Source organism: Vipera berus (genome assembly GCF_964194415.1).
Source record: "Vipera berus genome assembly, chromosome: 2".
Classification (NCBI taxonomy): Eukaryota; Metazoa; Chordata; class Lepidosauria; order Squamata; family Viperidae; genus Vipera; species Vipera berus.
Window position 1 is genome coordinate 193,831,574 of NC_138203.1, and position 27,801 is coordinate 193,859,374.

General features: G+C 38.7%; 1 protein-coding gene across 1 annotated transcript in view; it reads left to right on the top strand.

The window, feature by feature from the left end:
* Positions 1–1,611: 1,611 nt before the first annotated feature.
* NSG2 (neuronal vesicle trafficking associated 2) overlaps positions 1,612–27,801 on the top strand; it is a gene marked incomplete at its 3' end in the record, with an annotated part of 58,971 nt that continues 32,781 nt past the window's right edge. The window contains exons 1-2 of the mRNA XM_081316320.1: positions 1,612–2,477; positions 25,602–25,721. Of these exons, the coding sequence (XP_081172446.1) occupies positions 2,349–2,477; positions 25,602–25,721 (249 nt within the window). The 5' untranslated portion in view covers positions 1,612–2,348. The remainder of the gene's footprint in view (positions 2,478–25,601; positions 25,722–27,801) is intronic.

The following is a 27,801-nucleotide window of genomic DNA, read 5'->3' on the forward strand; positions in this document are numbered from 1 at the left end:
TCACTATCTGCACTTAACTGACTCCTTCTCCTCTTCTCACCTCACCTCACCTCACCTCTCCTGTCTTCCAATTAAGAGTTGAGCAATGTAGTATTATCATTTGTGACTGTGTGGTACTGTTTATAACCTTAATTCTCCCTCTCTCCCCTATTAATATTATTACCATCATTATCATCATTAACATTATCGTTATAACTATAATTATCATTATCAATATTAAATTTTGATGCCACCCAACTCCAGAGCAACAACTACTATTAATTTCAAGTTTATATAATTACACACATCCATATTTTTATTCTGTTCATTAGTTTAGCATAATAACAATGTACACCATGTGACTCTGTCAAATTTCAACTGGACTTGGATCATTTAAACCCACATGGCAGTGAGTCTTCAGTCTGACAACAAAGGCTATGTTTTCTATACTGTACAATAACATCTGGGAGGGGGGAGCATTCCAAATCACTGTAAATATTGGCAACAATATGCAAAGTACCTATTTCCCATATTCTATCTTCCTTTGAGAGAATTCTCAACCGTACAAATAAAGAGCATAATTGTGTCAGCTCTCTGGAATTCTGTGCTGCTAAATGGAAGAGCAGGAGGCTCTTTCCCACTAAAAGTTGGAAATAAAACTTGCTGCCTTTGCCAAATGTTTCCCTCAATTTAACAGTGACCACCGATCAATGATTAAGCTGGAATTAAGGAGAAATGCAACTCAGCAAGATACGTGGATAGCTAGAATGAATATTACACCAGAGGAAATATAATCCATGACATTCTTGTGTCTATTCCACTTTACACATAGGCTTTACAGGAGGCTTTTTCTTGTTTTAAAGACAAGCTAATCTTAATGTGTTATGGTCTGGTCTTAAGCATGTATATTGCTTGAGATTGACTTGAATTCAATAGGTGGCTATTTAGAAGGGTATTAGTATATGCATTACATTAATTTAACATTTATCCATATTTGGATGCACATTCTTAGAATCATATTGTTTCCATGGTCCTCAGCTTCCAGAGGATGCTTTTTCTCAAGAATTGAAAAGTGAGCCTTTGGAAAATTCCGGCTTAATGATTCCTTGGTAACATGGCTCTGCCTGCTGTAGCTACTCTACATCTGCTCAAATTCCTGAAATCGTCACCTGTCTGTCAGTGACATCAGAGCAGATGGGAGATGGACCTGGTGCAGGCTTAACACTCTGAGCATGCTGCTGGAAACGGGAAGGCCAGGCTGAGCTGGCCTACCGTGCTCTGTGCAGACTGTAGGTGGCGTTGTAGATAAGCACCGTCTCCTTTTCTCTTTTGCTAGCTCTTGTGGCCGCCCTGGGCGACAGCAGGTGGTGCCAGATCCCGCACGGAAGCCGCCGCCCCAGCTTGGGAGTGTTTGCCTGCCGCAGACTCGAGCGGCTGTCTCTGCGCTCACTCCTTGATCCTCTTTCAGTAGCGTTTGGAACCAGCCAGCTGAGGAGCGAGGCGCTGTCCATTCAGCACCACCGGGGAGTTTTTTTTAAAAAACCAGCTTTTTTGCGCAATTTCGTCGTGAACCTCCTTCCAAGAGCGAGGTGTGCCCTGCAGTAAGTAAATAGTGGGAGGATGATGGGGGTGGGGGGCGGGAGGAGGATTCCCCCCCCCTCGATCGTCTGATTCTGAGGCATGTATTTGTGACCCGCCCCTGATTACTGGCGCAGATGCATCATGGCTAAGAAAAAAAAATGAGGACGAAAAGGGGCTCTCTTGAATATCCTTGACACTGTGTTTCGTTTGTTAATTTGTTCGTAGATTATAACTCATTCTGAAATGTATCAGTTGTCAGAGAAGAGGGGGTTGTTAAAGAATGATTGTTATTACGCATCACTTTTGAAAGGTTTTGTGTAGTTGCTATGCTTTTTTTTAATTTTTTTTTTAAAAAAATAATAGATGTAATATACAGATAAAAACCTGGGCCAAATGCATCCCTGGGTTAGATATTTTCTGTTAGCAACAAAGGAGCTAAGCTAGGTTCACTCCTACAACCTGATCTTGAAATAAAACAATCCTTGTCTGGAGCTAAACCAACAGAAGCTTAGCTGAACTCTCTTGTGGGTGGTTTATACCTGATGATATATTCTTTAAAGCAAGAAATAAAGGTAAAATGCTTCTCCCTCTTCCCCCTCCCTCTTTCCCTCCCTTCCAATTTAACAGAGATATGCAAGTGGGAACCATATGACCTGCAGGGTGATTGAAATATGGCAAGCTGACATATTCTGTCCTTAATTTCCCCTCCTTTCTGTTCCATCCTCCTTCTTACCCCTTTAATACTGATCACCTCAATATGTTTTAGGTCTGGAAAGTGAGATCTAAGGATGGTGAAGCTGGGAAGCAATTTGAATGAAAAGAACAAGCAGCAGCCGTCCAATGAGGATGGTTTTCAGACGGTTCCTTTGATAACACCCTTGGAAGTCAATCATTTACAGTTCCCTGCTCCAGAAAAGGTAATTGAAAAACAAAACAAAATCTAAAGCAAAACAAAACAAACAAACAAACAAAAAGGAAAATAGGTAATATAGGCTTTCCAACGATTCTCTTCTATTGCCTTTCAGAAGCACAGAAAAGACCCATTGTTCTCTTTAAAGGGGTTGACTTTTGCTGTGTGCACCTGTCTGTTTTCAAAAGCGGAGCAGACCAGCATACAATAGAAATGTATCATGGCTAAAGCCTGAAAAATGACAGAGTCTATTTATCCTTTTATCCAATAAAATAGACTGGGGAAAATAAACCTATTAAACAACTACAATGAATTTGTGTATTTTAAAATCAGCTTTACAACTGCAATCCTAGTTGCTTATCTGACATGAATGTAACTTGCTGCAACGAATTCTTTTGATAAAGTATTGCAGGGAGATATTTCATGCCTACATTCCTACACCCACCTCCTCTATTAGCTTATGGGAAGAGAATGCTTTTCTCAAGCAAGTGGAAGATTAGATTTTGAATGGGATCCTCAAAAGTCAGTATCACCGTTTACTTCTTGCTGAGCCATTATTTGAATACGGTCTGTTGTCATCTAATCTGTACACATTATCTTATCATTTATTATTATTATTATTATTATTATTATTATTATTATTATTATTATTATTATTATTGGAAGAGATAATGTAAGAACATAAATGTTTCTCAAATTCATTTAATCTGTGTTTTATGTGGATAGAAAATCACTGCAGTGCATCTGTCTATTCAGTTCTCAACCCCAAAATTAGAAAACATACTACGTGGACTGAAGGCACACACACAAAGATGAAAAGAACAAATTAAGCAAGTTATGCTTAATTCGTCCCAATAATGTCGCTCTCCTGCCCAAACATTAAAAGTTCTCTCTTTAATACATTATAATAAGTCATAATATCTTTTCCTATATAGAGGAATTCTACTAAGTAATTTGGTGATGCAGTGATTGAGAGAGAAAATGATAGAAAAGATTAACAATCCATAAAATTGCATTTATGATTGCAAGGAGTTGTAATGCAAATCAGTTCTTAGATTTTTTTTAAAAAAAAGATTACTTTGAATGTTAAAATGTTTATGTGTTTCTCTCCAATAATTTTAAAAACGTATTTATCCAATTTATATGGACACCCGTCTATCCAAGAGCCTCTAGGCAGCAAGCCAAAAAGAATTACATTAAAATAGACCAAAGAAACAAATAAAAACATCTAAAATGACATTGAGGTCCAATAAAAACCCCAAACTACAAGACACATATTCCCATGCCATAGATCCCATTCTAATGTCCCAGTCCCAAAGCCAGGAGGAAAAGCTGAGTCTTCATGGCCTTGCCAAAGGCCAATAAAGGAGAGACTGCCCATGTTTTGGGGGAGTTTGTTCTAAACACTACAAAAATAATAATCTTAAGAATATAGAAAAGAAAAACAAGTCTGCTAATGATTATTACTCTTGATCATTATATAAAATTTGCAGAATCAGAACAATGGGCTTCTCAGTACTTTGCTGTGGAACACCATCTGAAGCGTGTTGGTGCCTTTATGTCCTGCTTGTGGCCTTCATGATTGGCTACAATAGAGGTAGAATATTTTACTAGATAAGCCTCTTATCTGATTCAACAAAGTCTGCCTTGTTTTAAAATAAAAACATTTACATTGAACTTAAGAATAGTACATATTACAGATAAGAGTATTGTTTATCAGATACACAGAATTTCTAATAAAACAGATGTAAGCTGTTGATCCAGTGGATAACATATTTTCCTTGGGTCATGGAGATCTGGGCCCATACCCTTCTTCAACCACACAATTAATTTAGGTAAATATTTATCAGTTTCAGGTTGGAATAAAGGCGATATTACTTTCATTTTATTTAGGCAAGGAACTCAATTCACACGAATGAAAAGCTGGGGCAAATAAGTTATTATCAATCCTGAAAAGCCTTGAAAAAAACCCCATGTGGCATGTGCTATATCTGGTGATGCAGATGTTTTGGATAACAATTTCTACAATCTCTTAATGATGTTGGTCATAATTGAGCATTTTTAGAGTCTCAAATATCTGGTGTACTATGGATTATTTGAGCCTGTCTAGGGTGACAGAACAATTTCGCTATCACTATCACTTTTGTTTCCTTTATCCAGACTTATATTACAGAACAGTACTTAAGCCAAGCACTGGGGCTTGGATTACTTATGATGAATAAAGACATGAGCAAAACTGAATTATACTGTCATTTCCCAACAGTTGCTTTTGTGAATGTGTCTGATTCTATTTGGCCTTTGGTCATGACTTGTAAGTCATATTATCCCTGGTTTGTAGAATAGGGGATGCTAACTGAGAAATACATAGAGGTATATACTACAATGTATATAATTATCATAATTTTAAAATCAACACTTGCTAAAGGAGATGCACAATTATGGTAGATGTTCCAGGAAAAGAGCCTTGCAGGATATTAGGAAATGATTAACAAATCAACTTTATCTCACAATATTTTTATGAGAATCAAGCAACCTCAATTTCCTATATGGAAGCTTTGGAAATTAACAGTAATTTCCTACATGCAGTGTAGATGATTATTTTTTCCCCAAAGCAATAGTTAAAATTCTGTTACTCACACTTTTGCTATCTTCAAAGCATAAAAAAATCCATATATGCAAAGATAACTTATAATAAATACTGGCAGAGCATAAACTATATATATATTCGATGATAACTCATCTAACCTGATATAGAAGAAACTTATATTTACCTACAAGTTTTCTGTGCACCCTGAGTTATATCTGCAACTTTAACATTTCATCTATATTCAAGATCAAATTAGGCTTTTGTAAGAAGCTTTTAGTGAAGGAAAGCAAGTTCACTGATGGCGCTGGAAAGAAAAATTTAAATATTGTTATGTTATAATCTATTTTTTAAGAAAACAAATGGGAGAAAATATCCTTCTGAATACTTTATTTATTCTCTTGGAAAAGGCAATAATCTTCTCAAAATCATTAAAAAATAGGGATATCTCAATTCCAAATTTGCCATTCTTTTGTCAATTGTTCCATGCATATATATAGTATTTCATACTATCTGTTTGAATATATCTGTGCTATCTCTATACGTGTTTATAGAGTACTCCAACTAAGACCATACAGAAGTTTATTTTCTAGCATACTGCCTAAAACAACAATAGTGTGGATGATGCCCTGTCTCTTAATGTAATATAACTAAAAATAATTAAACTGCTGAAACCCAACCAGCTCTTCTCCTTCTTTGTTCACAAGAGAATCTTAAAGATGGGGAATTTAGATTGTGGCACTGAAATAATCAGACTAATGTTCATGAAAACACATTGCCCTTTGCCAAATCAAGAATTACCTTGTAGACAATGAGGCATCCACTGCTATGGTCTAGAAACAAATATGGTGCTATATCTGTATTTTAGTATCATATAGAAGAGAACCAGCTTGTTGCGGTAGTTAAAGGCATTGGACTAGAAACCAGGAGACTGTGAGTTCTAGTCCTTCCTAGGCATGAAGTCAACTAGGTGATTTAGTCATTTTCTTTCTGGGCAATTTCAAACCAGCTCTGAGAAATGTTGCCAAGAAAAGTACATGGCCTCGTCCATGTAATCACCAGAAGCCCAGACCGACTTGAAAGCAAAAAGTCACCAGCATCATATAGAATCAGAATCTAGCATAAGGAAAGGAATCAGGTCTTGTCTGCCTTTGGAAATGTTTGATTATATCGGTGAAGTTTCTGGTATGGTGTAAAAAAAATGGAAGTACTTTCTTCAGTGAAGCTCATCTTTTGCCTACAAAGCATTCCAGATTCAGTCCTTGTGATCTATGAAAGAGGCTAGGTTTGTCATGAAAAGGCCTTAGGCTATTTTGTGTTCAATGAACTAATAATGGGATATGACATAAGACCTTATCTAATGTCTCATCCTCCTCCAGTGCATTACTATATCTGAGTGAAGTCAGAGTCCGTTAGTACGTATGGCTGAAAGGTATTTTGCAGCTCAAGTTCTGATCACTATTTATTTTTGTCTTTTAATTTTCTTAGTTGACTGAAATATACATTTTGCATTTCTGGGAACTTCAGTGGCTAAGAATGCAAAGTAGAAAAAAATAGGTCACCCTGAATATCCACAGGGGTCAAAAAGTCAAGATGGCAGAACAACCATGCAATCAAAACCCTGACCATTTTTTTTTAACATTCACTGCATGTACAAACCAAAGTAAAAAATAAAGGTGGAGTTTCAACTGACAAACACAGCCATCATCTTGACTTTTTAAAACCTTCCCTGTAGATGCCCCAACATATCACAAATTTTTCCCTGGGATGTGGAGTTAGTTTATTTTTCTTTGTTTTTCAAATAATAAGCCAAATTAAGTAAGTAAGCCATATTTAGAGGTGGGTTTTTTTTTGCATCTTAGGTCTTGAGAACAGAATAAATTAGTTACCGATAAGCAGAAGCGTGGGTATTTCTTTTTTTCCCTTTTCTATTAAATTCCTGCTATGATTCTTTTTTTAAAAGAAGTGAGGTACAAGCATGTGGCCTACTCCTAGGGCTGCTTTTAAACAATGTGATTCAGACAACTCTATACTATTTTTAACCAAGCAATTTTAGGTAGACATTTTGTTCTTTGTGAGAGAATAAATAATAATGCAGTCAATGAAGGAGAAATGAAAAGAAATGCACAACACTTTTGCTTTCTCCATGCAAGCTCTTAAAAGGAAGGGCTAAACTTTTATTGAATTTGGAGAGGGATAGAGTAGATTTGTATAAACCTGCCCTCTTAAAAATGACTGCTATGACTTTGAAATTGCATGTGTTGTTCTTCATTGACTATCTATACCTTAAGTCTGTTTGTTGTCTTCAGGAAACCTTAGAATTTATTTAAGCTATGAGGGGCAACATTTACAAGAGATTGGTTGCCTATTATCTTCAGGAGATTTTAAAATTAAATATGAAATTCATTTTTCAATTTTAATGGAAAAAAATCCTCTATATTCTTACTATTTCTTCAGAATATTCAATTCAAATAAATAAATAAATTGAATATTCAATTCAATTCACAAACCTTTGTGATCAGTTCAGTAATACCTTATTCCTTTTAATGTAGGGATATTGCCTTTATTATTCCCTTTTATGTCCTTTTAACCTAAAAAGATGGGAAATTAATCTTCCTGAAGTTAATCAAACAAAAGGAGAGCTAGAGGCACTACCAGTTCAAAATGTTTGTTTCCATTAAGTTTCACATTTCTATATTAAGAAATGTGAAGCTTGCTTAGTTTCAGTATTTGTTTGCACTTGTTATTTATTTGCAGGCTTATTCTAATTAGAATACCCCCAAGAGTAGAAATATAAAACTATACAAAGTAATACATGAACTCTAAATACTGAGTGAACTAGAGCTTTTGGCTGTTTTTCAGAATGTCATGGGGGAGAGAGATGCACAAATTATGGGTACAGAAAGGATCTACCATTTGGTCACCAACCTGTTAAGCTCCAGCATACTGGAGGAATGGGGACCTTAATAAGCCTTATCAAAATATTCATATGAGATGGGCAAATTCAGTCCTGGTGAGGTGGTGTTTGAGGTGCTTTGTGGGACTGTAGAGGTGGTGTTCAATATTTTGCACTGACCTTGGAAGCCTACTGGTATAATTCAGCAATTTTAGAGATATTACCTTGCAATGGTGAGGTTGGTCTACAAGTACATCCACATTCTGGGCCAACTGCAGGTTTTAGGACATCTCCAAATGATACCTCATATAGAATAGAACACATTAATCAAGCTGATCATGAATTAGCATTACTAAAAAAATTCTGGTCTGGGTATGGTTGCAAGTGGAGCAAAAGCCATGGCCTTTGGCCCTGATGTTGAAGCTGTATCTGTAAGCCCAAGAGGACTCTTAGATCACGAACCAATTCCTTCAGAAGGAACAGCAGACTATCCAAGGACCAAAGTTCTTGGACGTACAGAAAGTTTGGAATTTAACCTAAATTTAATTTGCCCCATCCAGACATTAGTTCAGACTTTTTGTGGCATTCCCAACTTAGCTTAAGATGACAAAAAGTATCATCATCACAAGTCTGATGGCATCTCACCCCAAACTGTTGAGTGTCTTTACTTAGAAGCTTCATATACATATTAAATAACACAAGGGGAGAGCCCTGTTTCCCCTCACATTGGAGCAACTATGGCTTCAAATACTGTGATAACTGTCCATTATGGAAGATGCAGAACCATTGAAGAACTGTGCCTACAACCTCCAATCCCCATAACTCATTCGTATTGAAAGTCCTTGAAAGAAACAGAAGAAACTTTGCCCCAATGAAGTCCTGACAAGGGTCATGCAACAATGCTGTTTAGGTCCCCTGATCAGATCTTACTACTCTTTGATAGCAATTCACATACACATCTGAAGGGAAGCTGCCACCATCTTCTTCTCAAAGGGTCTCTGTGTGTTTGTGTATCTATATGTGTTAGAGAGAGAAAACAACCCTCTTCATATTTGACAATCTTCCTAATCCAACAACTCACATCCTATTTGGTTGCCTATGGGAACTAGCAAGTTCAAACTTGTAGGTGGCACAGTTCATCTCAAAGAGAACTGTATTTATTTGCTTGAGTGTAATAAGCTCAAAATAAACTTATCAAAAGAAACTCATATATAGAAGATTCTACTTGTATCCCACAGTATTCTGGTTTTAGCCTATTTAATTCATTTACTTAATATTTAATATTTGTACTTCTATTTTTTTTATGCTTGTAAGCCAACTAGAGTTGCTTGACAGTGAGATGAGTGGTATATAAATTTAATCAGTAAATGAATAAAATAAATAAACCCAGAAGCAGCCTAAGACTCTGCCTTGTTCACCTTGCTGGATTCCATACAACTGGCATCCAAACCAGAGTACATGCAAGCAATTTCATTGATCAAAAAATCACACACATAATCCAGCACCCTTACAGGCACTTTATCATGCCCAATTTTTCACAAAAAGAGTCGAGGTAAATCTGCCAGTTGAGAGTAGTGCATAATGCAAAGAAGAATTGACATTTTACTGCTCTTATCACAAAAGTTGAAGCTCAGAGATGAACTCTTATTAAACTTTATCACATCTGCTTGTCCTCCACTTATTACATGACACTTTCACATAACGTATTTCAGTAAAATAAAATAAACTGCAGTATCTTACTGACATTAGTCATAAACATAAGGGCAGCATATCTGTCAGTTTTAGTGCATTTTGCACAATATGGCACAAGCATAAAGAAAGCCCAGTTTTATTCCAAATATATTTATGCTATTCTACACATAATAATATCTCCAGGCTACTCTTGCTCACATCTGTCCAACTTGGAGGTACATGCATGATCTGGTCATACTCGGGATATGGCTATACTCAGAGAATAAGGAGAAGACCAAGACAGTTAGGATGAGATGGAGTTAAGGGGATCCTTTATCTTTGCTTCTCTAACAACAGCAAGCCATGATCAGGAGCAGCCATGATCAGGAGATGACAGGGATTAGCTGTAAGACTTCTATTGAGACATGGACCCATTAATTGCTGGTGATAATTGCTGATTACCTACACTTGCTTAATAAAAGATATATTTTACAGTTGAACCAAGCAAATATATAACCAATTATCAAATTCAGCATGAAAAGCAATGAAAACTAAACAAAACGAATCACAAGTATACAAGAATTCAAAGCATAGTAAAGAAATACACTAGTAAAACCAGCCATTTTGGGCAGGGGTTACAGCAATTATCCTGCAACATCTGAAGGCTGCTGGTTCCTTGTCTCTAATTGGTCCTTGGTTCCCTTATTTAAGAAGAGTAAACTAGTGCAGCCTGAGATAGAGCAGGAAAGATCCTCTCTCCATTCCTCAGCCCTCCAACCCCAGTTATTATATGTAATGTATAGCAATTGGCTGCCTATGTGATAATATGACCAGACCTGGCATTCTATATCCAGTTTTGGCCACTAAATTACAAAAAAGATGTTGAGACTCTAGAAAAAGTGCAAAGAAGAGCAATGAAGATGATTAAAGGCCTGGAGACTAAAACATATGAAGAATGGTTGCAGGAACTGGGTATGGCCAGTCTAGAGAAAAGAAGGACTAGGGGTGACATGATAGCAGTATTCCAGTATTTGAGGAGCTGCCAGAAAATTGAGGGGGTCAACTTATTTCCCAAAGCACCAGAAGGCAAGACAAGTAACAATGGATGGAACTAATCACAGAGAGAAGCAACCTAGAACTAAGGAGAAACTTCCTAACAGCGAGAACAATTAATCAGTGGAACAACCTGCCTCCAGAAGTCGTGTTGCTCCATCACTTGAGGATTTTAAGTAGACAGCCACCTATCTGAAATGGTATAGGGTCTCCTGCTTGAACAGGGGGTCGGACTAGAAGACCCCCAAGGTCCCTTCCAGCTCTATTCTGATTGATTGATAGGTATTAAATTGGGTGGAAAAAATATGCTTAGCAACTTCACTACAGAGCTTTGTGCAGAGATAATATTTTGTTATTCAGTTGGAATTCCCCTGAAGGAGATGGGATTTCTTTGGCTTTATACTCATTATGACAATATAAATTATGGGAAAAGGTACACCTTCAGATATTTGTCTTTGATGCAACTTTATGTCAGACCAAAAGGCATCTTCAGAGGAGTTTTGCTTTTAGGTTTTTTTTTGTCTTTAAGGAACAGTGTTTTATTATAGGAGAATATACCCACAGGGATTCAGCTGTAAAGGCCATCACTTCAAAATGTCAAACATATTAGTTGGCAACTTTCTTCATAATAGAATAAAGAAAAAGGATGGGAGAACACGAGTGAAGACAACTCCCTCTCCTCCCACAGGTCCTTTATCACCAACCGCTTAATGGGAAGAATGGCAGAGTTTTCATTTGTGTTTTCAAAGATATAATTTTCTGGGCTTTTAATTAGGATTGGGTTTTTTTATTGAAAAGTTTTTCAATACATTTTATCTTTAACAGCCCCTTCCCACCCACCCCCTTCCCAGCCCTACCCGACCCTCCCCCCCTCCCCTTCCCCCCTCCCCGTCCCCGACTTCCCAGAGCTAAATACAAGGTATAAAAGTAGAAACAATCATAAACAACCATATGCTAACAACAATGAACTATTAAGTCTATCGCACTTTAGCTCGGGATTGTTGATTATGCTTAATAGCCTTTGTACTCTGGAAAGTGTGATATAAAATAATGGCAATCAATATAAGAGAAAACAAGTGAGAACTGTATGCATTTTCAGTCCGAGGACAAGGAGATATTTACTTATTTGTCAAATTTAGATACCGCCCATCTCACTCACAGAGTGACTCTGAGCGATGTACAGTTAATAACACCAAAGGTTAAATCAAAGGTTAAAAGCCATATAAAAATACCGTGCATCAATAAGAAGAACCAGATAAAAACAAAAATAGAATAAGTAAAAAAAAAACACCACCCAGAGTTGTTCCAATAGTGAGATAGATAGGTATACATTTAATAAATAGATAAAATTTATTTATTTAAGAAAATTTATACGGCCATCCAACTCACTCTCAGTGACACTGGTGGTCTTACAAAGATAAAAACCTAACATAAAAACAATAGGAAAGCAATAAGCCTCTTGGTGATGAAATAAAAGTTAAATGGTGGGGCAAGGGCCATCAAGGCACTAACCATCCTCAGGGTGTGGGCTGCCCAGAGAGCCCCATGTAAGTTGTCAGAGCCAGGTCTTCAAATATCTTTGAAAGGCCAGGGAGTGGATGCCTGCCTCGCCTCTGAAGAGAGAATATTCCAGAGAGCAAGGGCAATGGCAGAGAAGACATTTTTCCTGACTAACTGACAGGATCCATAACGTATCTTTCTTTCTTGATTGGGTGAGGCAGACTGAGGTAATGGGGATGAGTCAGTTCCTCAGGTAACCTCAGGCCCAGGCCATGTATTTGTGTATTTCTCGGAAGCAAGATATTTTCCAACATAGGGTCAAGCCAGATGCTAACTACTCTCAGAATTCTTTACCTTCCAGAAGTCCCTGGTTAGGGATGGTTATGATTCCACATTCTCTGAATGGCCAGAAGGAGATTTCAGTAAGCTGAATCCCTCTCTCCTGGACCTTTAAGAAGGTGCACAGGAACTAATCTTGCTGAAGGCCAATCAGCATGGATTCTGCAAAGGTAAACCCTATGTTACTAAACTAGAAAAAAATTTTTAGACTGTTAGGCACATGGATAGAAGTGACAGGTTGACACTGTATTCTTGGACTTTCAAAATGTCTTAAGTAGAGTTCCTCATCAAAGGATTCTGAGTAAGCTTAATAATTATGAGAGGGACCTATCTGTTATTTTATGGGTTACTAATGAGTTAAAAAATATAAAGCTAAGGATAAGAATTTGTGGGCAATTTTGTCAATGAGTGAAGATAAGAAGAATTTCTTCAAAGCTCCTTATTCTGATCAGTGTCCTTCAACTTCTTTGTACATAACCTTATAGTAGAGTTAAGCAGTGAGCTATCCTAGTTTGCAGATAATAGAAAACTGTTCAAGGTAGTAAGAACCTAAAGCAGTGGTGGTGAACCTTTTTGAGACCGAGTGCCCAAACTGCAACCCGAAATCCACTTATGCATCACTGGGTGCCGGGGGCATGGCCACCGAGTGGGTGATGCTCCAGCGACCTGATCCAGGCATCGGAGGCCTGTAAAATCAGCCGGGGGTGGAGCGAAATCACTCTGCAGCCCTAGATCTGGGCAGCAGAAGCATTTAGCAGGCCTTGGATGCCCGGATTGGGCCTCTGGAGCATCATAAAATCACCCCACGACCATGGATGTGAAGTCCAGAAGCTTTGAAAATGTTTCTGCTGCCCAGATCGGCTGTGGGGTGGGGAGTGAAATCGCTCTGCAGCCCTAGATCTGGGCAGCAGAAGCATTTTGCAGGCCTTGGATGCCCGGATTGGGCCTCTGGAGTATCGTAAAATCGCCCCATGGCCATGGATACGAACTCCAGAAGCTTTGAAAACGCTTCTGCTGCCCAGATCGGCTGTGGGGTGGGGAGTGAAATTGCTCTGCATCCCTAGATCTGGGCAGCAGAAGCATTTTACAGGCCTCCGATGCCCAGATCAGGCCGCTGGAGCATCGTAAAATAATCGGCCGGGGGGGAAAGCGCAAAATCACTCTGGAGGCTTACCTGGACTTGTGCTGCAGCTGCCTCCACCATCCAGCCCGGATTCGCCTAGCTCTTGCAGCTGCTCCCTGGCTCTCAGTGCAGAGAGAAAGAGAGCAGGAGCACGTGGAGAGTGGGTGGGGTAGCCTGGCCCTGCCTCCCTCTTGGGTGATGGTGCGCATGCCCACAGGGACGACTCTGTGTGCCACCTGTGGCACGCGTGCCATAGGTTCGCCACCCCTGACCTAAAGTAATTGTAAAAAGCTCTAGAAATATCTTCCAAACTGAGTAACTAGACAATATGGCTCAATTCAAGTAAATATAAAGTGAAAGCACTGGGTTAAAAGTTCCCTATGTTCTTATATATACTGATTGAGTGGTGGCCGTGACTAGGGGGGCTTTCGCCCAGGTTCGCCTGGTGCGCCAGTTGCGGCCCTATCTGGACCGGGATGCCCTGTGCACGGTCACTCATGCGCTCGTGACCTCTCGCCTTGACTACTGTAATGCTCTCTACATGGGGCTTCCCTTGAAGACCACTCGGAGGCTCCAACTGGTACAGAATGCGGCCGCGAGAGTTGTCTTGGGAGTTTCCCGGTACTCCCATGTTACACCTTTGCTCCGCGAGCTGCATTGGCTACCAGTTGTCTTCCGGGTGAGGTTCAAGGTCTTGGTTATGATCTTTAAGTCCCTACATGGCATGGGTCCGGGTTACCTCGGGGACCACCTGCTGCCGGCGTCAACTCCCCTCCGCCCTGTGCGTTCCCACAGAGAGGGCCTCCTCAGGGTGCCTCCGGTCAGGGAATGCCGACTGGCGGCCCCCAGGGGGAGAGCCTTCTCTGTGGGTGCCCCGGCTTTGTGGAACCAACTGCCGGTGGAGCTCCGGATGGCATCAGACCTCCGAACTTTCCGTCGTGGCCTGAAGACCCATTTATTTGAATTAGCTGGTCTGGCCTGACGGGGGATTTGGGTTTTAAATTGTTGTTTTAGAACTGTATTATTGTTTTTAACTGGGCATTGATTTAATCTTTGTTTTAACTTTTGTATTGTATTGTATTGTTATTTATATGCCCTGTGAACCGCCCTGAGTCCCTAGGGAGAAGGGCGGTATACAAATTAAATAAAACGTAAAACGTAAACGTCTTTAACCAGTAAAAAAAAAGATCTTGGGGTCATAATAGATTCTTCAGAGAAGTTATTGATTCAGTGTTTGACACTGTGAAGAAGGCAAGGGATTATTTAGGAAGATACTGTGATAGTGTCATACAATTCCATGGTAAGTACACATCTAGAACATTGCAAAACTCTAGTCAACACATTTTTAAAAAGGATTTAACAAAGGGGGTAAAAGCTATGAATTTCCTTTCCAGTTGGTGTGCAAGCTCATTTGATATAGGATGAACCGAAGAGTCCAGTTTCTCAGGGAGAACAATATCTCCATCCTGTTTGGATTTAATTTTAACTGATTCATACTAAGTCCAAACATACGGTGGCATCTTGTCAATTTAGGTTGATCTAAAAGAAAAAATATTCAGGATCAAACTTTATTACTTACTTACTTTGATGGGTGACCACCAATGTGGAACTACAATGGGCATGACAGGCCAAAGGCCTAGACATTGAACAATAATCTCCCAACATGACTTTTTGAGCACAACCCAACAGGAAAGTTTCTCTAAAAATGCTTGATTCTACTGGAAATTCAGAATATTTAAAGATTAAGCCACTGCAAGATGTTAAGACTTTAAGAGGAGCCATTATTTCTCTCATGCAATTTCCAACATTCTATACTCTGGGGATTAAAAAGTAGATCTGAGAGGCAACTTTGTAATAAAACCCAAAGAAGCTGCAAGAAAGATCCTGTTCCTAGTAAATTGTGAAGTGGAATTAGATTAGTCAAGATGATAAGCCTTTTGAGATGAATCTTGGGTGGGTCCTTTTGAGGAAGAAGAAAGCAAAATTGTTTTTTAAAGGTAGAAATAACATATTTTTGCACTATATTATATATTTGATTCCTTATTCTATCTTTCCAATTCCCTTTTTAATTTGGGCATCCATTCAAGTTTTAAATAAAGTTCATACTGGAATATGAAGACTAAACTTAGAAAAGAGGTAAGCATTGCAACTTTAAGTTCTTCAGCTTATATTAAACTCTGAGCTGGAAGGAAAGTTTCCAGTTTACCATCTTCCTGTTCATCCTCCTGAATGGAAAGTTTGTTAAGCAAGGAGATATTTCAGCAAGACCTTTTCTGACTAAGAAACCTGTTAATTCTAGCTAATACTAGTTAATACAGAGAGACTGTATTTTCTGCTGGTTTTGCCTGTGACTGTATCTCCCTAGTCATGACTGAGCAATACCTCTCTTGGGAATTGTTAAAAGGAGGAAACATGATGTAGCTTCAGAATCAGATTGATGCACATTTTGGGATGTCAAGGCCATCCCATTGGCCTTAATGGCTTGGAAAAAATAGTCTTTTTGGATAGTGAGATGGGCAGCAGATACATTTTCATGAATGAATGAATGAATGAATAAATAAATAAATAATGAGCCAAATCTGCAAGTGGAATTGTCTGAGAAAAGATAAATTATAGTGGTACCTTGGTACCTTGGTACTCTCTGTTAATTGATTCCAGGAGCAAACCATGTGACTTAACATGTTAGGCTTTGTTTCAGTCGGGAAGGGTCACTAGTCATGAGGCAGCCGACATTGACAAGTACTAGCCTGCGCATCAAGTACCAAACAAATGATGGGTACAGGGATCAATTTTCCATGTCAAAATGTGTCAGGTATCAAATTCAATGAGTTTTGAAAGAGTCAAGTACCAAGGTATGAGTGTACAGTAGTCATCTGGGGGAAGCCTGCAATATGTCAGGAAATATATAGCATGTCACTAGATGGAATCTAGCAATGAGAATGTTTCAATTAATTGTTGTTAAAAGGTATTTATTAATATGAGATCCTAAAGGACTTTGTGTGAGATTCCATTCCCCTATGTAACAAAAAGGAATAATGACTAATTAAGTATTAGTATATCATGTTAGGGTGGTTTTTTTGTACAATAGTAATTAACAAAAATTAACAAGTAACTGAATAACACAAACCTATGGTAGGTAAATAAAAGAAAAATGGAATCACTAAAAATATAGAAAAAGATCAAAAGAAATAAACAATAAAATTCTTAATAGTTATAATCAGTGGTGGGATTCAAATACTTGAACAACTGGTTCTCTGCATAGATGCCACTTCCGGAACTCTGTTCTGCGCCTGGGCCTCCAAGGCCCAAAACAGACTTCTGGAAGTGGAGAGTTCACACACTTCCGGTGGGCTGTTCTGGGCCTGGGAGGACTCCCTGGCTCAGAACGGACTTCTGGAATTGGCATCCACACACTTCCAGCAGTCTGTTCTGGGCCTTGTGAAAAAGGGCTAGGGCTTCAGCTGGTTCACCAAAGTCAACAAAAAATTAGCTACCAGTTCTACCAAACTGGTGCAAACTGGCTGAATCCCAGCACTGGTTAAAATGCATCATAACTATTTCCAATAATGGGTCTGTTATAATTAAGATCCATCCTGGTTTGTTAGAATTGTGATTCTTACCTCTGATTTTTCATTATTCAAAAGAAATTTGTAATATTTTCTAGCATGTCAGAAATTACACTGATTGTGGAATCTTTATTGATCCATAACTGTTAGTTTGTCTAAGGTTTTCCTTTATTAAGTGATTATTATTTTAGCTGCTAAAATTAAGTACGTGATAAATTGCTTATTTTTAAGCTTAACAATCTGACTGCATAAATAAATGCAATGGCCATAGTTGGGGTAGTGTTCAGTTCAATTCTCTGCCTGATAATAATATAATTAACACTTTTTGAGGATGTTATGCTTTATCACATAATTATCACTTCTTTTTAAAAAGAACCCCATATCATGCTGATGGTAATACAACCTAGGGAGGAAAACTAATGGTTGAAGGGTGGGTCCTTCCTTCCTTCCTTCCTTCCTTCCTTCCTTCCTTCCTTCCTTCCTTCCTTCCTTCCTTCCTTCCTTCCTTCCTACCTTCTCCCTCCCTCCCTCCCTCCCTCCAAACATTTACTCTTGATTGCTCTATGATTCTACCAAGATCATTCTGCAAATTATTTTAAAGAGGTTATATTATAATGTAAATGCCAAGTATGTATATCTCAGCAGGTCCTGTGAAATAGTATTAAAGCTGGAGCTTTCCTTCTCTTTAGCATGTAGCAGGAACAAAGAGGCTAAGAGAGTAACAGACCTATGGAATTATGAATCATTTTAAAAAGTGAGGAAATCAGAGGACACAATCTTTTTTAGCTGTTTTGTTGCACCCAGTTTATTATACATGTCTTCTGCTATGAGCTGGGACACACATTTACATTAATTCATCATAACTCTTTCATTATACATGAAAAATTCATGCTGGATGCTTGACTATAATTAGGGGCTGCTTGTAGTGATCTTAGCTTCAGTTTTCATCTCCTTCTATAAGTTTCCTTTGGTCTTATTTTTATCAGATTTTTTCCCCACATAGCTTTTAAATAATAATTTCACCTTCATTCAGATTTCTGTTTTAAGAGTTCTGGGTAGTTAAATGCATCATCCCTGTTGCTTATTCTAGGAAATATTTTAAAGAAATAACCTGTGTGTTGTGAGTATCCATCCATCCATCCATCCATCCATCCATCCATCCATCCATCCATTTATCCACCCACTTCTTTAAATCCCATTACAGGACTGTGAAACTGACAAACATCTGCAGTATCAAGTGCAGGTACCAATGGCACATTGGGATGATAAGTATTCTATGTATAAAAACCTATTTTTAGGGTCATGAGGGAGATCCTTTTGTTATGTTTTAATGACTAATCTTTTAGTCAGGGTCTATAGAGTCTATCCAATGCAATTTAGGGACTGGATCCAATAGAATCTGGAGAAAGAGGTTTTTAACAGGGCGGTTATAATATTAGACTAAGAGTGGAAAGACTTAGAATCCCATCACCCCCACACCCACAGAATTTCATTGGGTATTGGGGCCAGCCTCTCTCAGCCCAACCCCCCTCACAGTTGTAGGGGAAATAGGCAAAACAAATGGCATAGATTATTTTTGGAATACAGTGGCCACAGTATCCTGAGTATTGAGAGCTGAATGGTTGTTATTTGGCCTTTGGTGACATTTAAAGTCTTGGCTGTCACCTTTAAAGCCCTTTGTGGCTGAATGTTTGGAGATCAGAGGGACCAGCAACTCTTCATAGTATTCATCTGTTCAATATCCTTTGTTAAGGTGGGGCTGCCTCCTCATTCTTTTGCTCAGAGAATGCCATCTTCAAGGATCATGGAAATGAGCCTTCAAGATTGTTACCACCTTCTGTAGAGAAGCATTCTCCCAGATATCAGAATGGTCCCATTTTCTGCTAGTTTAATTTTAATTTTTAATTTATTATCATTTCTATACCGCCCTTCTCCCGAAGGACTCAGGGCGGTGTACAGGGCAAGAATAAAACACAGAAATTTACAAAAATTAAAAAATAATTAAATGCATGCCCGATTAAAATACAATTGATACATAATAAAAACCCCAATAAAAATGATAAAAACCCCACCAATCCCCCCTCAGGCCAGGCCGGCTTGCTCGAACAAGTATGTTTTCAGATCGCGGCGAAAGGAGCGCAGATCGGGCGCCGTCCGGAGCTCAACCGGTAACTGGTTCCATAGCTCCGGGGCGCCCACAGAGAAGGATCTCCCCCTGGGGGCCACCAGACGGCATTCTCTGACCGGTGGCACCCTGAGGAGGCCCTCTCTGTGGGAACGCACAGGGCGCAGGGAGCTTGATGCCGGCAGCAGATGTTCCCTGAGGTACTCCGGCCCCATGCCATGGAGGGCTTTGAACGCCATTACTAGCACCTTGAATCTCACCCGGAAGACAACTGGCAACCAATGCAGCTCACGGAGCAGAGGTGTCACGTGGGAGTATCGGGAAACTCCCAACACAACTCTCGCGGCTGCATTCTGTACCAGTTGGAGCCTCCGGGTGGTCCTCAAGGGAAGCCCCATGTAGAGGGCGTTGCAGTAGTCTAGACGAGAGGTCACGAGCGCGTGAGTGACCGTGCATAAATCATCCCGGCTTAGATAGGGCCGCAACTGGCGCACCAGGCGAACCTGGGCGAAAGCCCCCCTAGTCACGGCCACCATGTGATCTTCCAAGGTAAGCCGCGAATCTAGGAGGACTCCCAAGTTGCGAGCCCTATCTACGGGGGGTAATAATTCACCCCCCATAGAAAGAGATGGAATATCCGAATAGACCCGGGATGAAGGTATGCAAAGCCACTCGGTCTTGTCGGGGTTGAGTTGAAGTCTGTTCCTCCCCATCCAGTTGCCAAGAAGGCCATTAAAATGTCAGCCTTGTAAGTCAGAAGATGAGATATACTGTAGTTGCAACTATATCTTCCTGCAAAATTAATACCCAGGCACTAGAGTGTGTGTTGCTATAAAACAGGGGTGGGCTATTAATTTCCCAATGGATCACATGAGATCACATGAGAAATTGGGACTGCCATGCCTCCCACCAACACTGTTTTGTGCCTGCTGAAGACGCCCCGCTCCCATTGCAGGCCAGATAGGGATAGTCTGGATGCAGACTGTAAAATGAAAAGGTCTTCTATAAAATATTTTTTGGAAGTTTTTTAATATAATTAAAGTCTTGCCCTGCTTTCTGGAAGTCAACAATGCAGTAATATGAATTACTGCATATTGAAAGAGAGAGAGACAAAGCAAATAAATTTGAAAATGAATCAGAGATTGCAGAGAGGTCGTTCTGATATAATGCTTTCTTTGCATTTTATGATTAGAGATGGAGGAAGGTATATCCAAGGACTGCAAATGTGCAGAGTTGAAAGGGAATGAATGCTGTGCTTGACTTGTTTATAAAAAGAACACAGATACATTTGCAGAGCATTACTGAGCTTAGTGCTAATGATCAATTTTCTTTAATTAATGATCCAGGCTTTACAAAGCATGGAGAAAGAAAGTATCAAGGTCCAATCAAGAAAATAAATGGAGAACAGGAAAGGAAAGAGAGATGTCACCGCACTTAATGGAAGCAGAGCTTTTTCAGTTTAGTGAGACAGTACTTGTTGATACAAAATAGCAGGGGGCCACCTTAAGAGGATCACATTTCATTTATGCCAAGAACTTTCAATATAAACAGGAAGACCAATCAGGCCAAACTCTTAATTAGAAGTGCTTAGTTCCATGTTGTCTAGCCAATGATTGGAATTAATAACATTTTGTCACCTTATTAGCATAATATGATACTTTCTTTAACAAGCTTCCCAAACCTCTCCTCTACTGAGAAGTCCAACGGTTTTTATTTTAAAAATACTTGTCATTACTTTATCCTGTTGCACCTGTGTTGCTTCTATATTATATAATATTTATTGCTTCATTGGGGTAAGTCTCAGTCTCTTTAGTCACATGTGCTGTTAAAACTGAAGAGTTATTTATACATACCGATGACTTGTTATTGTTAGTGTGATGAGTCCTTCGGGAAAGGGCGGTATATAAATATAATAAAATAAAATAAATAAATAAATGTGGATTAGCAAAGTGGAGCAGCCCAGATAGCTTGCAAATGCACCTCATGGCATTTGAAACAGACACACCTTTATTTCTGAGATGATTTATGGGAGGAAAAAACCAATCTGAAACCTCAAAGAGGAAGATTGGAGAAGCCAGTGATTTATTGATGTGTGGCATCTCCCAAAATTGTCCCATTTTTACATCTGAAAACCTGTTCTATACTATAAATAAGGTAGGAGGATCTGATATCCTGCGTCTACAGGATCTGATGCTTTCATCAAAATGATAAAAACACCATTGTGCTGTTGACATGCAAACTCCACCCTTTGTGTGCGTGCTCATTATGGCAATGCAAAAAGCAAAGCACAAGTTGGACTCCATTTCCCAGAACTCATCGGCTTTTTGGGGGGCTTTATTTCCCAGATCTCCCCAGAAAACCAAGATGTATCTTGGAACTATGTAGGGAGAAAGGCTGCATAGCAGCATTCCAGTCTAAGGCCCCCAGCCAGGTGCCTATTCAGAATAACAGAATAACAGAGTTGGAAGGGATCTTGGAGGTCTTCTAGTCCAACCCCTTGCTCAAGCAGGGAGACCCTATACCATTTCAGACAAAGTGATGGAGGCTTTTCCAAACTGTGAGTAGGGCCCCAGCCAAACTACTCAGCAGATCCTTGTGGAAAACTCTGAGCTGTCTTGAAACCCAACGGGGTCCATCAATTACCTTGTGCTGGCGATCTAATATGTTCTCCCAACATTTCTCAGATAAAAATGGTTTGCTACTCTGCAGGATCTGATGGATTATAGAAACTAGAAGGGTTCTTCTTTCTTTCCGTTTCAATGTTAGCAGAGATACATAAGAAAAAAAAATGAAACAAATCAACAGTGATAATAACAGTAAGTCTGAAGGTTGTGTTCTGGGTGCCACATCTCTTTCAGAAAATAAATCTATTTCCAAAGACCTTCTGCAATAACCAACTCTTCATAAACCTCCAGAAGGCCATAAGGGTCAATCTTACAAATGGTTCTTTAGAAAGGGAGGCCCCCACAGAGAATATTTATTTATTTCCATGTCTCCTTACACCAAATAAGTTGGGAGCTTTAGCAGGCATTATCTGCTTGCCTGTTTTGTTCAGGCAGTTTCTACCCAGGCCCAACACCATATAAGGACTTAGAGGTAATAATTAAGATTTTGTGTTATATGCAGAAACAATGTATTGCTAGTAAAGACGGGCAATCAAACTTCATGCTCCCAGATACCAGAAAGTAGGAAAATAAATTCACATGGCATTTCTTTTACTATTTACAGGACAGTGTTCCCATTTTATGAACTGAAACTGTGGTCAATGAATCTATATCAAGGAATTTTGAAGCAAATACTTTTTTTTTACAAATAGAGCATCTTATAACAAAGCACGCAACTTTCTCCTCTTTACATTGTTCATCTTCTCTTCCATATATTTATGAAACTAGTGTGCATCTGAGAATTCAAGGAGTGTGTTCCATTTTCTACTCAAACTTCATCTCCCTAAGAAGCAGAATTTACGTTAATGGTATACTACACAGATACTGTAATGCCTCTCTGTTTTGAAATTAAACATTAAGGCATCTTCTTGTAAATATTCAACAAATAGAAAAGTATTGATTTTTAAAATAGTACACATTTTGTCCTTGTTACAAAGCTAGGTAATTTGGCCCATGGTTCTCTCTTCATCCTTGTTATAGGCATCACACCCTTCTTTATACTCAAGTTGCACCAAGATTTCCTAGGATTCAAACCATTGTTATTTTGGGGAAGAATTTAAACTTGCTTGTATTCAAACTTATCTAGGAGTAAGTCACATTGATCTCAATGGATTTTCTTTCTGAGGTAATGGCCTAGGATGGTGCTGTCAATAAAACAATGACTTTTGAGAGCAAATGGATTAAAGGGGAGTAGTGAAAAGCAGAGTCATTTACAAGAAATTATTAGCAGTCTATTCTGCTTAGAATTTCCAGCAGAAAAGTTCTTTGTCCTGAGATATTTATTATTAAGGGCAATGACTATAATCTTTCTTTCTTTCTTTCTTTCTTTCTTTCTTTCTTTCTTTCTTTCTTTCTTTCTTTCTTTCTTTCTTTCTTTCTTTCTTTCTTTCTTTCTTTCTCTCTCTCTCTCTCTCTCTCTCTCTTTCTTTCTTTCTTTCTTTCTTTCTTTCTTTCTTTCTTTCTTTCTTTCTTTCTTTCTTTCTTTCTTTCTTTCTTTCTCAAAGCAAAACAGTTGAGACCTGCCTTCTTTCATGTGTAACTCTTGGAAGTAAATATCAAACATATCATTTCCAGTTCTATTTTGAAGGAACACACATATATTAAGATGTAAAGTATGGATTCTGAATTATCAATGACTTTGCCAGCTGTTAAAAATAAGACAATGCATAAAAGACAGTCTATAATTATTCAGATATGTGGGCTGATGTGAAAATGGCAGCTTTCCAAATGTTGTAGCCTCTGGAACAAAACCATCTGACTTGGCACCTAAATTCTGGATGAAATTCCAACTTTTGTTTCATTATCCACATATAATACTGTTATTTCTTCTATATCTCATTTTCTCAGCCAAAAATAGCTTCCAAAGTAGCTAACTGTCTAAAGCCAATGCAAAATATAATACAATATTGGAAAGTGTGTGCGTGTGTATATACACACAAACACTTTCCAATACAGTATATATATAAAATGTGTGTGTGTGTATAGCAACAGTTCTTAAAAATCTGTAGGACTATCAGAATTCCCAGGTTAGACACTATGTTCTAAACATAGAAATGGGAGAAGGATATTTATGGAATGTGGTGAAAATTTAAAGCAGACCATAGTGGCATCCTAAAATGAAATGTTCTTGCTTCAGTGATATAGTTGAGTCATTTAGTCATTTTAGACACAGGAGTATATAGCTTTGTCGTCTGTTCATCCTCCTTTTAGGTAATTTCACTGTCCAACATGTACCAACTGTTGCATGTTTTAGAACTACTTCAACATTTGTTGTAGATTAGATGGAGAAAATTTTGTACTTATGCAAATTTTGAATGTGCAAATTCTGAGCATGTGTCAACCTGTGCTTTAGATTTATAAAAAAAGAGTGTTGGAGTACACACAGGCATGTACATTGCTTCTCAAATCAAATGCATGTTTTCATGATAATATTTATTCATTGAATTAGTTTCTATAGCTGCCCATCTCTATCCAATTGAGTGTATACTAGGCTAGTCAGATTTCAGCAGCACCTAGTATGGCCTCAGCCCTGTTCCATGTCATTGGATGTCCCTGAAGAAGGTGGACAAAGAAATAGAAATTCTATACAAAATTCAGTATCATTTGAAGTGCATCATTCCCATTCAGTTGATTTATGGATGATTAATTGGCAACACTGGCAGAAAATATGTTGAACAAAATATTTATTATGAGAAAAACATGTAGTTTTAGATAAGCCAAAGAAGATATCATATGGCTAAGTAAGATGTACTCTATCAAATTAGGGACTCTTATTACATGTTGTCTTTGCAGAATGGGCCCCCCAAATTCCATACCATCCAAATTAGTCAAGGATAAGGCTCAGGCCTTTAATCTGTGATTCCCAGAGCATCCCTGCTGAAATTCAGGGCCAGAATGGCTAGTGTTCAGTTAAAAAAGGTAAAAGTAAAGGTTCCCCCGCACATGCGTGGGTTAGGACACTGAGCTTGTCGATCAGATGGTCGGCAGTTTGGCGGATCAAATCCCGAGTTCCGCGTAACAGAGTGAGCGCCTGTTACTCATCCCAGCTTCTGCCAACCTAGCAGTTCGAAAGCACCTAAAAATGCAAGTAGAAAAATAGAGACCACTACGGTGTTCAGTTACATAGTATTTAATAGTCCTAAAGCTTGTCCCATGTAATTTGTGTCACTCTGAAGCATTTGATGACTAAAATAATAACTTTGAAAATACAGATGTCAGGAGGAAGATGTTATCTGTATTTTTTTTTATGAAAGAAATGATTTTTTTTCACCTTTCCTTATCCCCAGATGTGAAGTGCAGGACACTAGTAGGTTTAAGGAGGGTGACTTAGTTTAGTCTCTCACTATCATGGAAAATTTTGTCAGTTCATTTATTTAACCTTCATTGTTTCTCTCTCTCTCTCTCTCTCTCTTTCTCTCTCTCTTTCTCTCTCTCTCTCTCTCTCTCTCTCTCTCTCTCTGTGTGTGTGTGTGTATTTTTTATATCTTACAACAATGACTTCTGCATATATGAAGATATTCACAGAGATGACTTATTGGAAACCAATTCTTTAATAAAACTATATATATATTTGGCTGGCGAAAACTGAAGATGTCAATTTTTGTTTCTAGGTGATTGTGAAAACAAGAACAGAATATCAACCAGACCAGAAGAACAAAGGAAAACTTAGAGTGCCCAAAATTGCTGAATTCACAGTCAGTTTCACTGATGGTGTAACAGAAAGGTTAAAGGTAAGAAATGCAGAGGTTTGGTAATTTTCATAAGAATAATTAATAATTTCATAAGAATAATTAATAGAGAGCAGCTTTCCTATTCTGGTTTAAAAATGGCATACTACTGAAAATCATGGACTTAAGCAGGGCTTTTTTTGTCAAAGAATGCATAGTTCCGGCGCCTTTTTTTGATGGATTTTCCAAAGTTGCGTTCTTTTCCTATTGTTGCCCTTCCTATCCTTGTTTGCTTTTGAAAATGCCTGGCTGGCAGTAAAGTGCGAGCAGGGTACCCTCCAGTGCTGTCTGCCTCCTCTAGGAGGAGCCATGAGGCACCAGAGCACCACAGTCAGAGGTGGCTTGATTGGCTGGGTCGGACCATGTGATATGGAAGCCGATGATGGCGGTGAGAGACACATAAACATGGCCATCTTGCACGAGAGGGTGAGTGAGCCTTTTGCCTTCTCTTACAGAAGGTGATGTGTGAGGTTAAAAAGAGGTGAAGCAAGAGGAAAGAAAGGCGGCTGGCGTGGAAGCTTGCCCAACAGTGAAACTTTGCTGTCTCGGTTCATTGGATAGTTCAAAGGCTGGGATGTCTACGAAAATCTCTTTTTAGTCTTTTATATTTTATATTCAAAGGGCAGAGGGGAAGAATAAGAATAAAGCCAATGTCTTGTGATTTGGAGGTTTTATTATTCATAATAATATTCATTATGTATTGGTCAGATGTAAAGGTAGACCTACAGTATGAGGTTTAATCAGATCTATTTATTAAATTGGGTTTAACTTAAAGGTAAATTAAAAGTAATCTGTTCACTGACAAAGTTTCAACCTCAATTTGTTTCAAGTCAATATCCATATTAAACTCCAAATGTAAATTTTTCCACCTTGTTTGACCACTTCTTAAAAAATAATTCAATCTTTTACAAGCAACCACATTTTGTTTTATTGGGCCAGTTTCATTCCACGCAGAAAGCTGACATTTCCACTCATTAAACTAAAAGGGTATGCCAGTGGTAAATGTCCCAAAAGATTAATAAAATGCCTTCTTATAATTTAAAGCCACACAGTGCATGATAACATTAATAGTATTAACTTACCTTGAACAAAATCCTAGTCTTTTAGATACACTAAAAATTGAAGGGTTTGTTTGTTTTTTTCCAATTACAAAGGTAAACCTTATAGGGTAGGCAAGGCAGGTTGTATGATGTGTGTGAGTTCTGGCACAAAAGAAGCACTGGACTTAAGAATTCCTGAGTTGGAACCTACAGCTTAAGTTTATTCTTTCCAATGCATGGTAATGCATCTGCATTATTTTATTTTATTTATTTTTATTACATTTATATCCCGCCCTTCTCCGAAGACTCAGGGCGGCTTACAAGCTTAGCAGTAGCCTTCATTCTATGTATATGCCTGCTTGTTAGGGCTTTCACACACACCCCAAGCGGCATTATTACAAAGTCAGCTTAATTGCCCCCAACAATCTGGGTCCTCATTTTACCTACCTCGGAAGGATGGAAGGCTGAGTCAACCTTGAGCCTGGTGGGATGCGAACCTGCACTAATTGCAGGCAGCTGGTGTTACTTAAGGAGGCATTAGCCCACTGCTCCACCAAGGCTACTCTTCTTCCCTCTTCTTCTTCAGGTCACCATTAGGGGTGACCTGAAGAAGAAGAGGGATTCAGCCAGGCCAAGCCTAGCTCTTCCAAGCTGCTATTACTCATGAGAAACCTACAGTTATAGTCAGAATTCAGAGGGGGAAATCAAACTTCTTGACTTCATTATAACCATGATTTAAATGTTTCCTCCTGGCCTTCCAAAGTTGCTTTTTTTGGGAGGGGAGGGGGGGAAATGGCATTGAAACAGAAGTTGAAGATAATTCAACCTGTTAGATTTCACAATTATTTCTAACCATATGAACAAGCCTACTTTTCACAAGAAAGGCACTACATTATATTATTTTATGCTATGATTTACTATTACCTTAATTATCTGAATTCTGGGTAAAGTTCGGTCTCAAATCACAAGATCCTTCCAGAGTCTAAAGGTAAATGATTCTTCATCTTTTTGTAAAAAGCATATATTATATTAAATCTATGTTC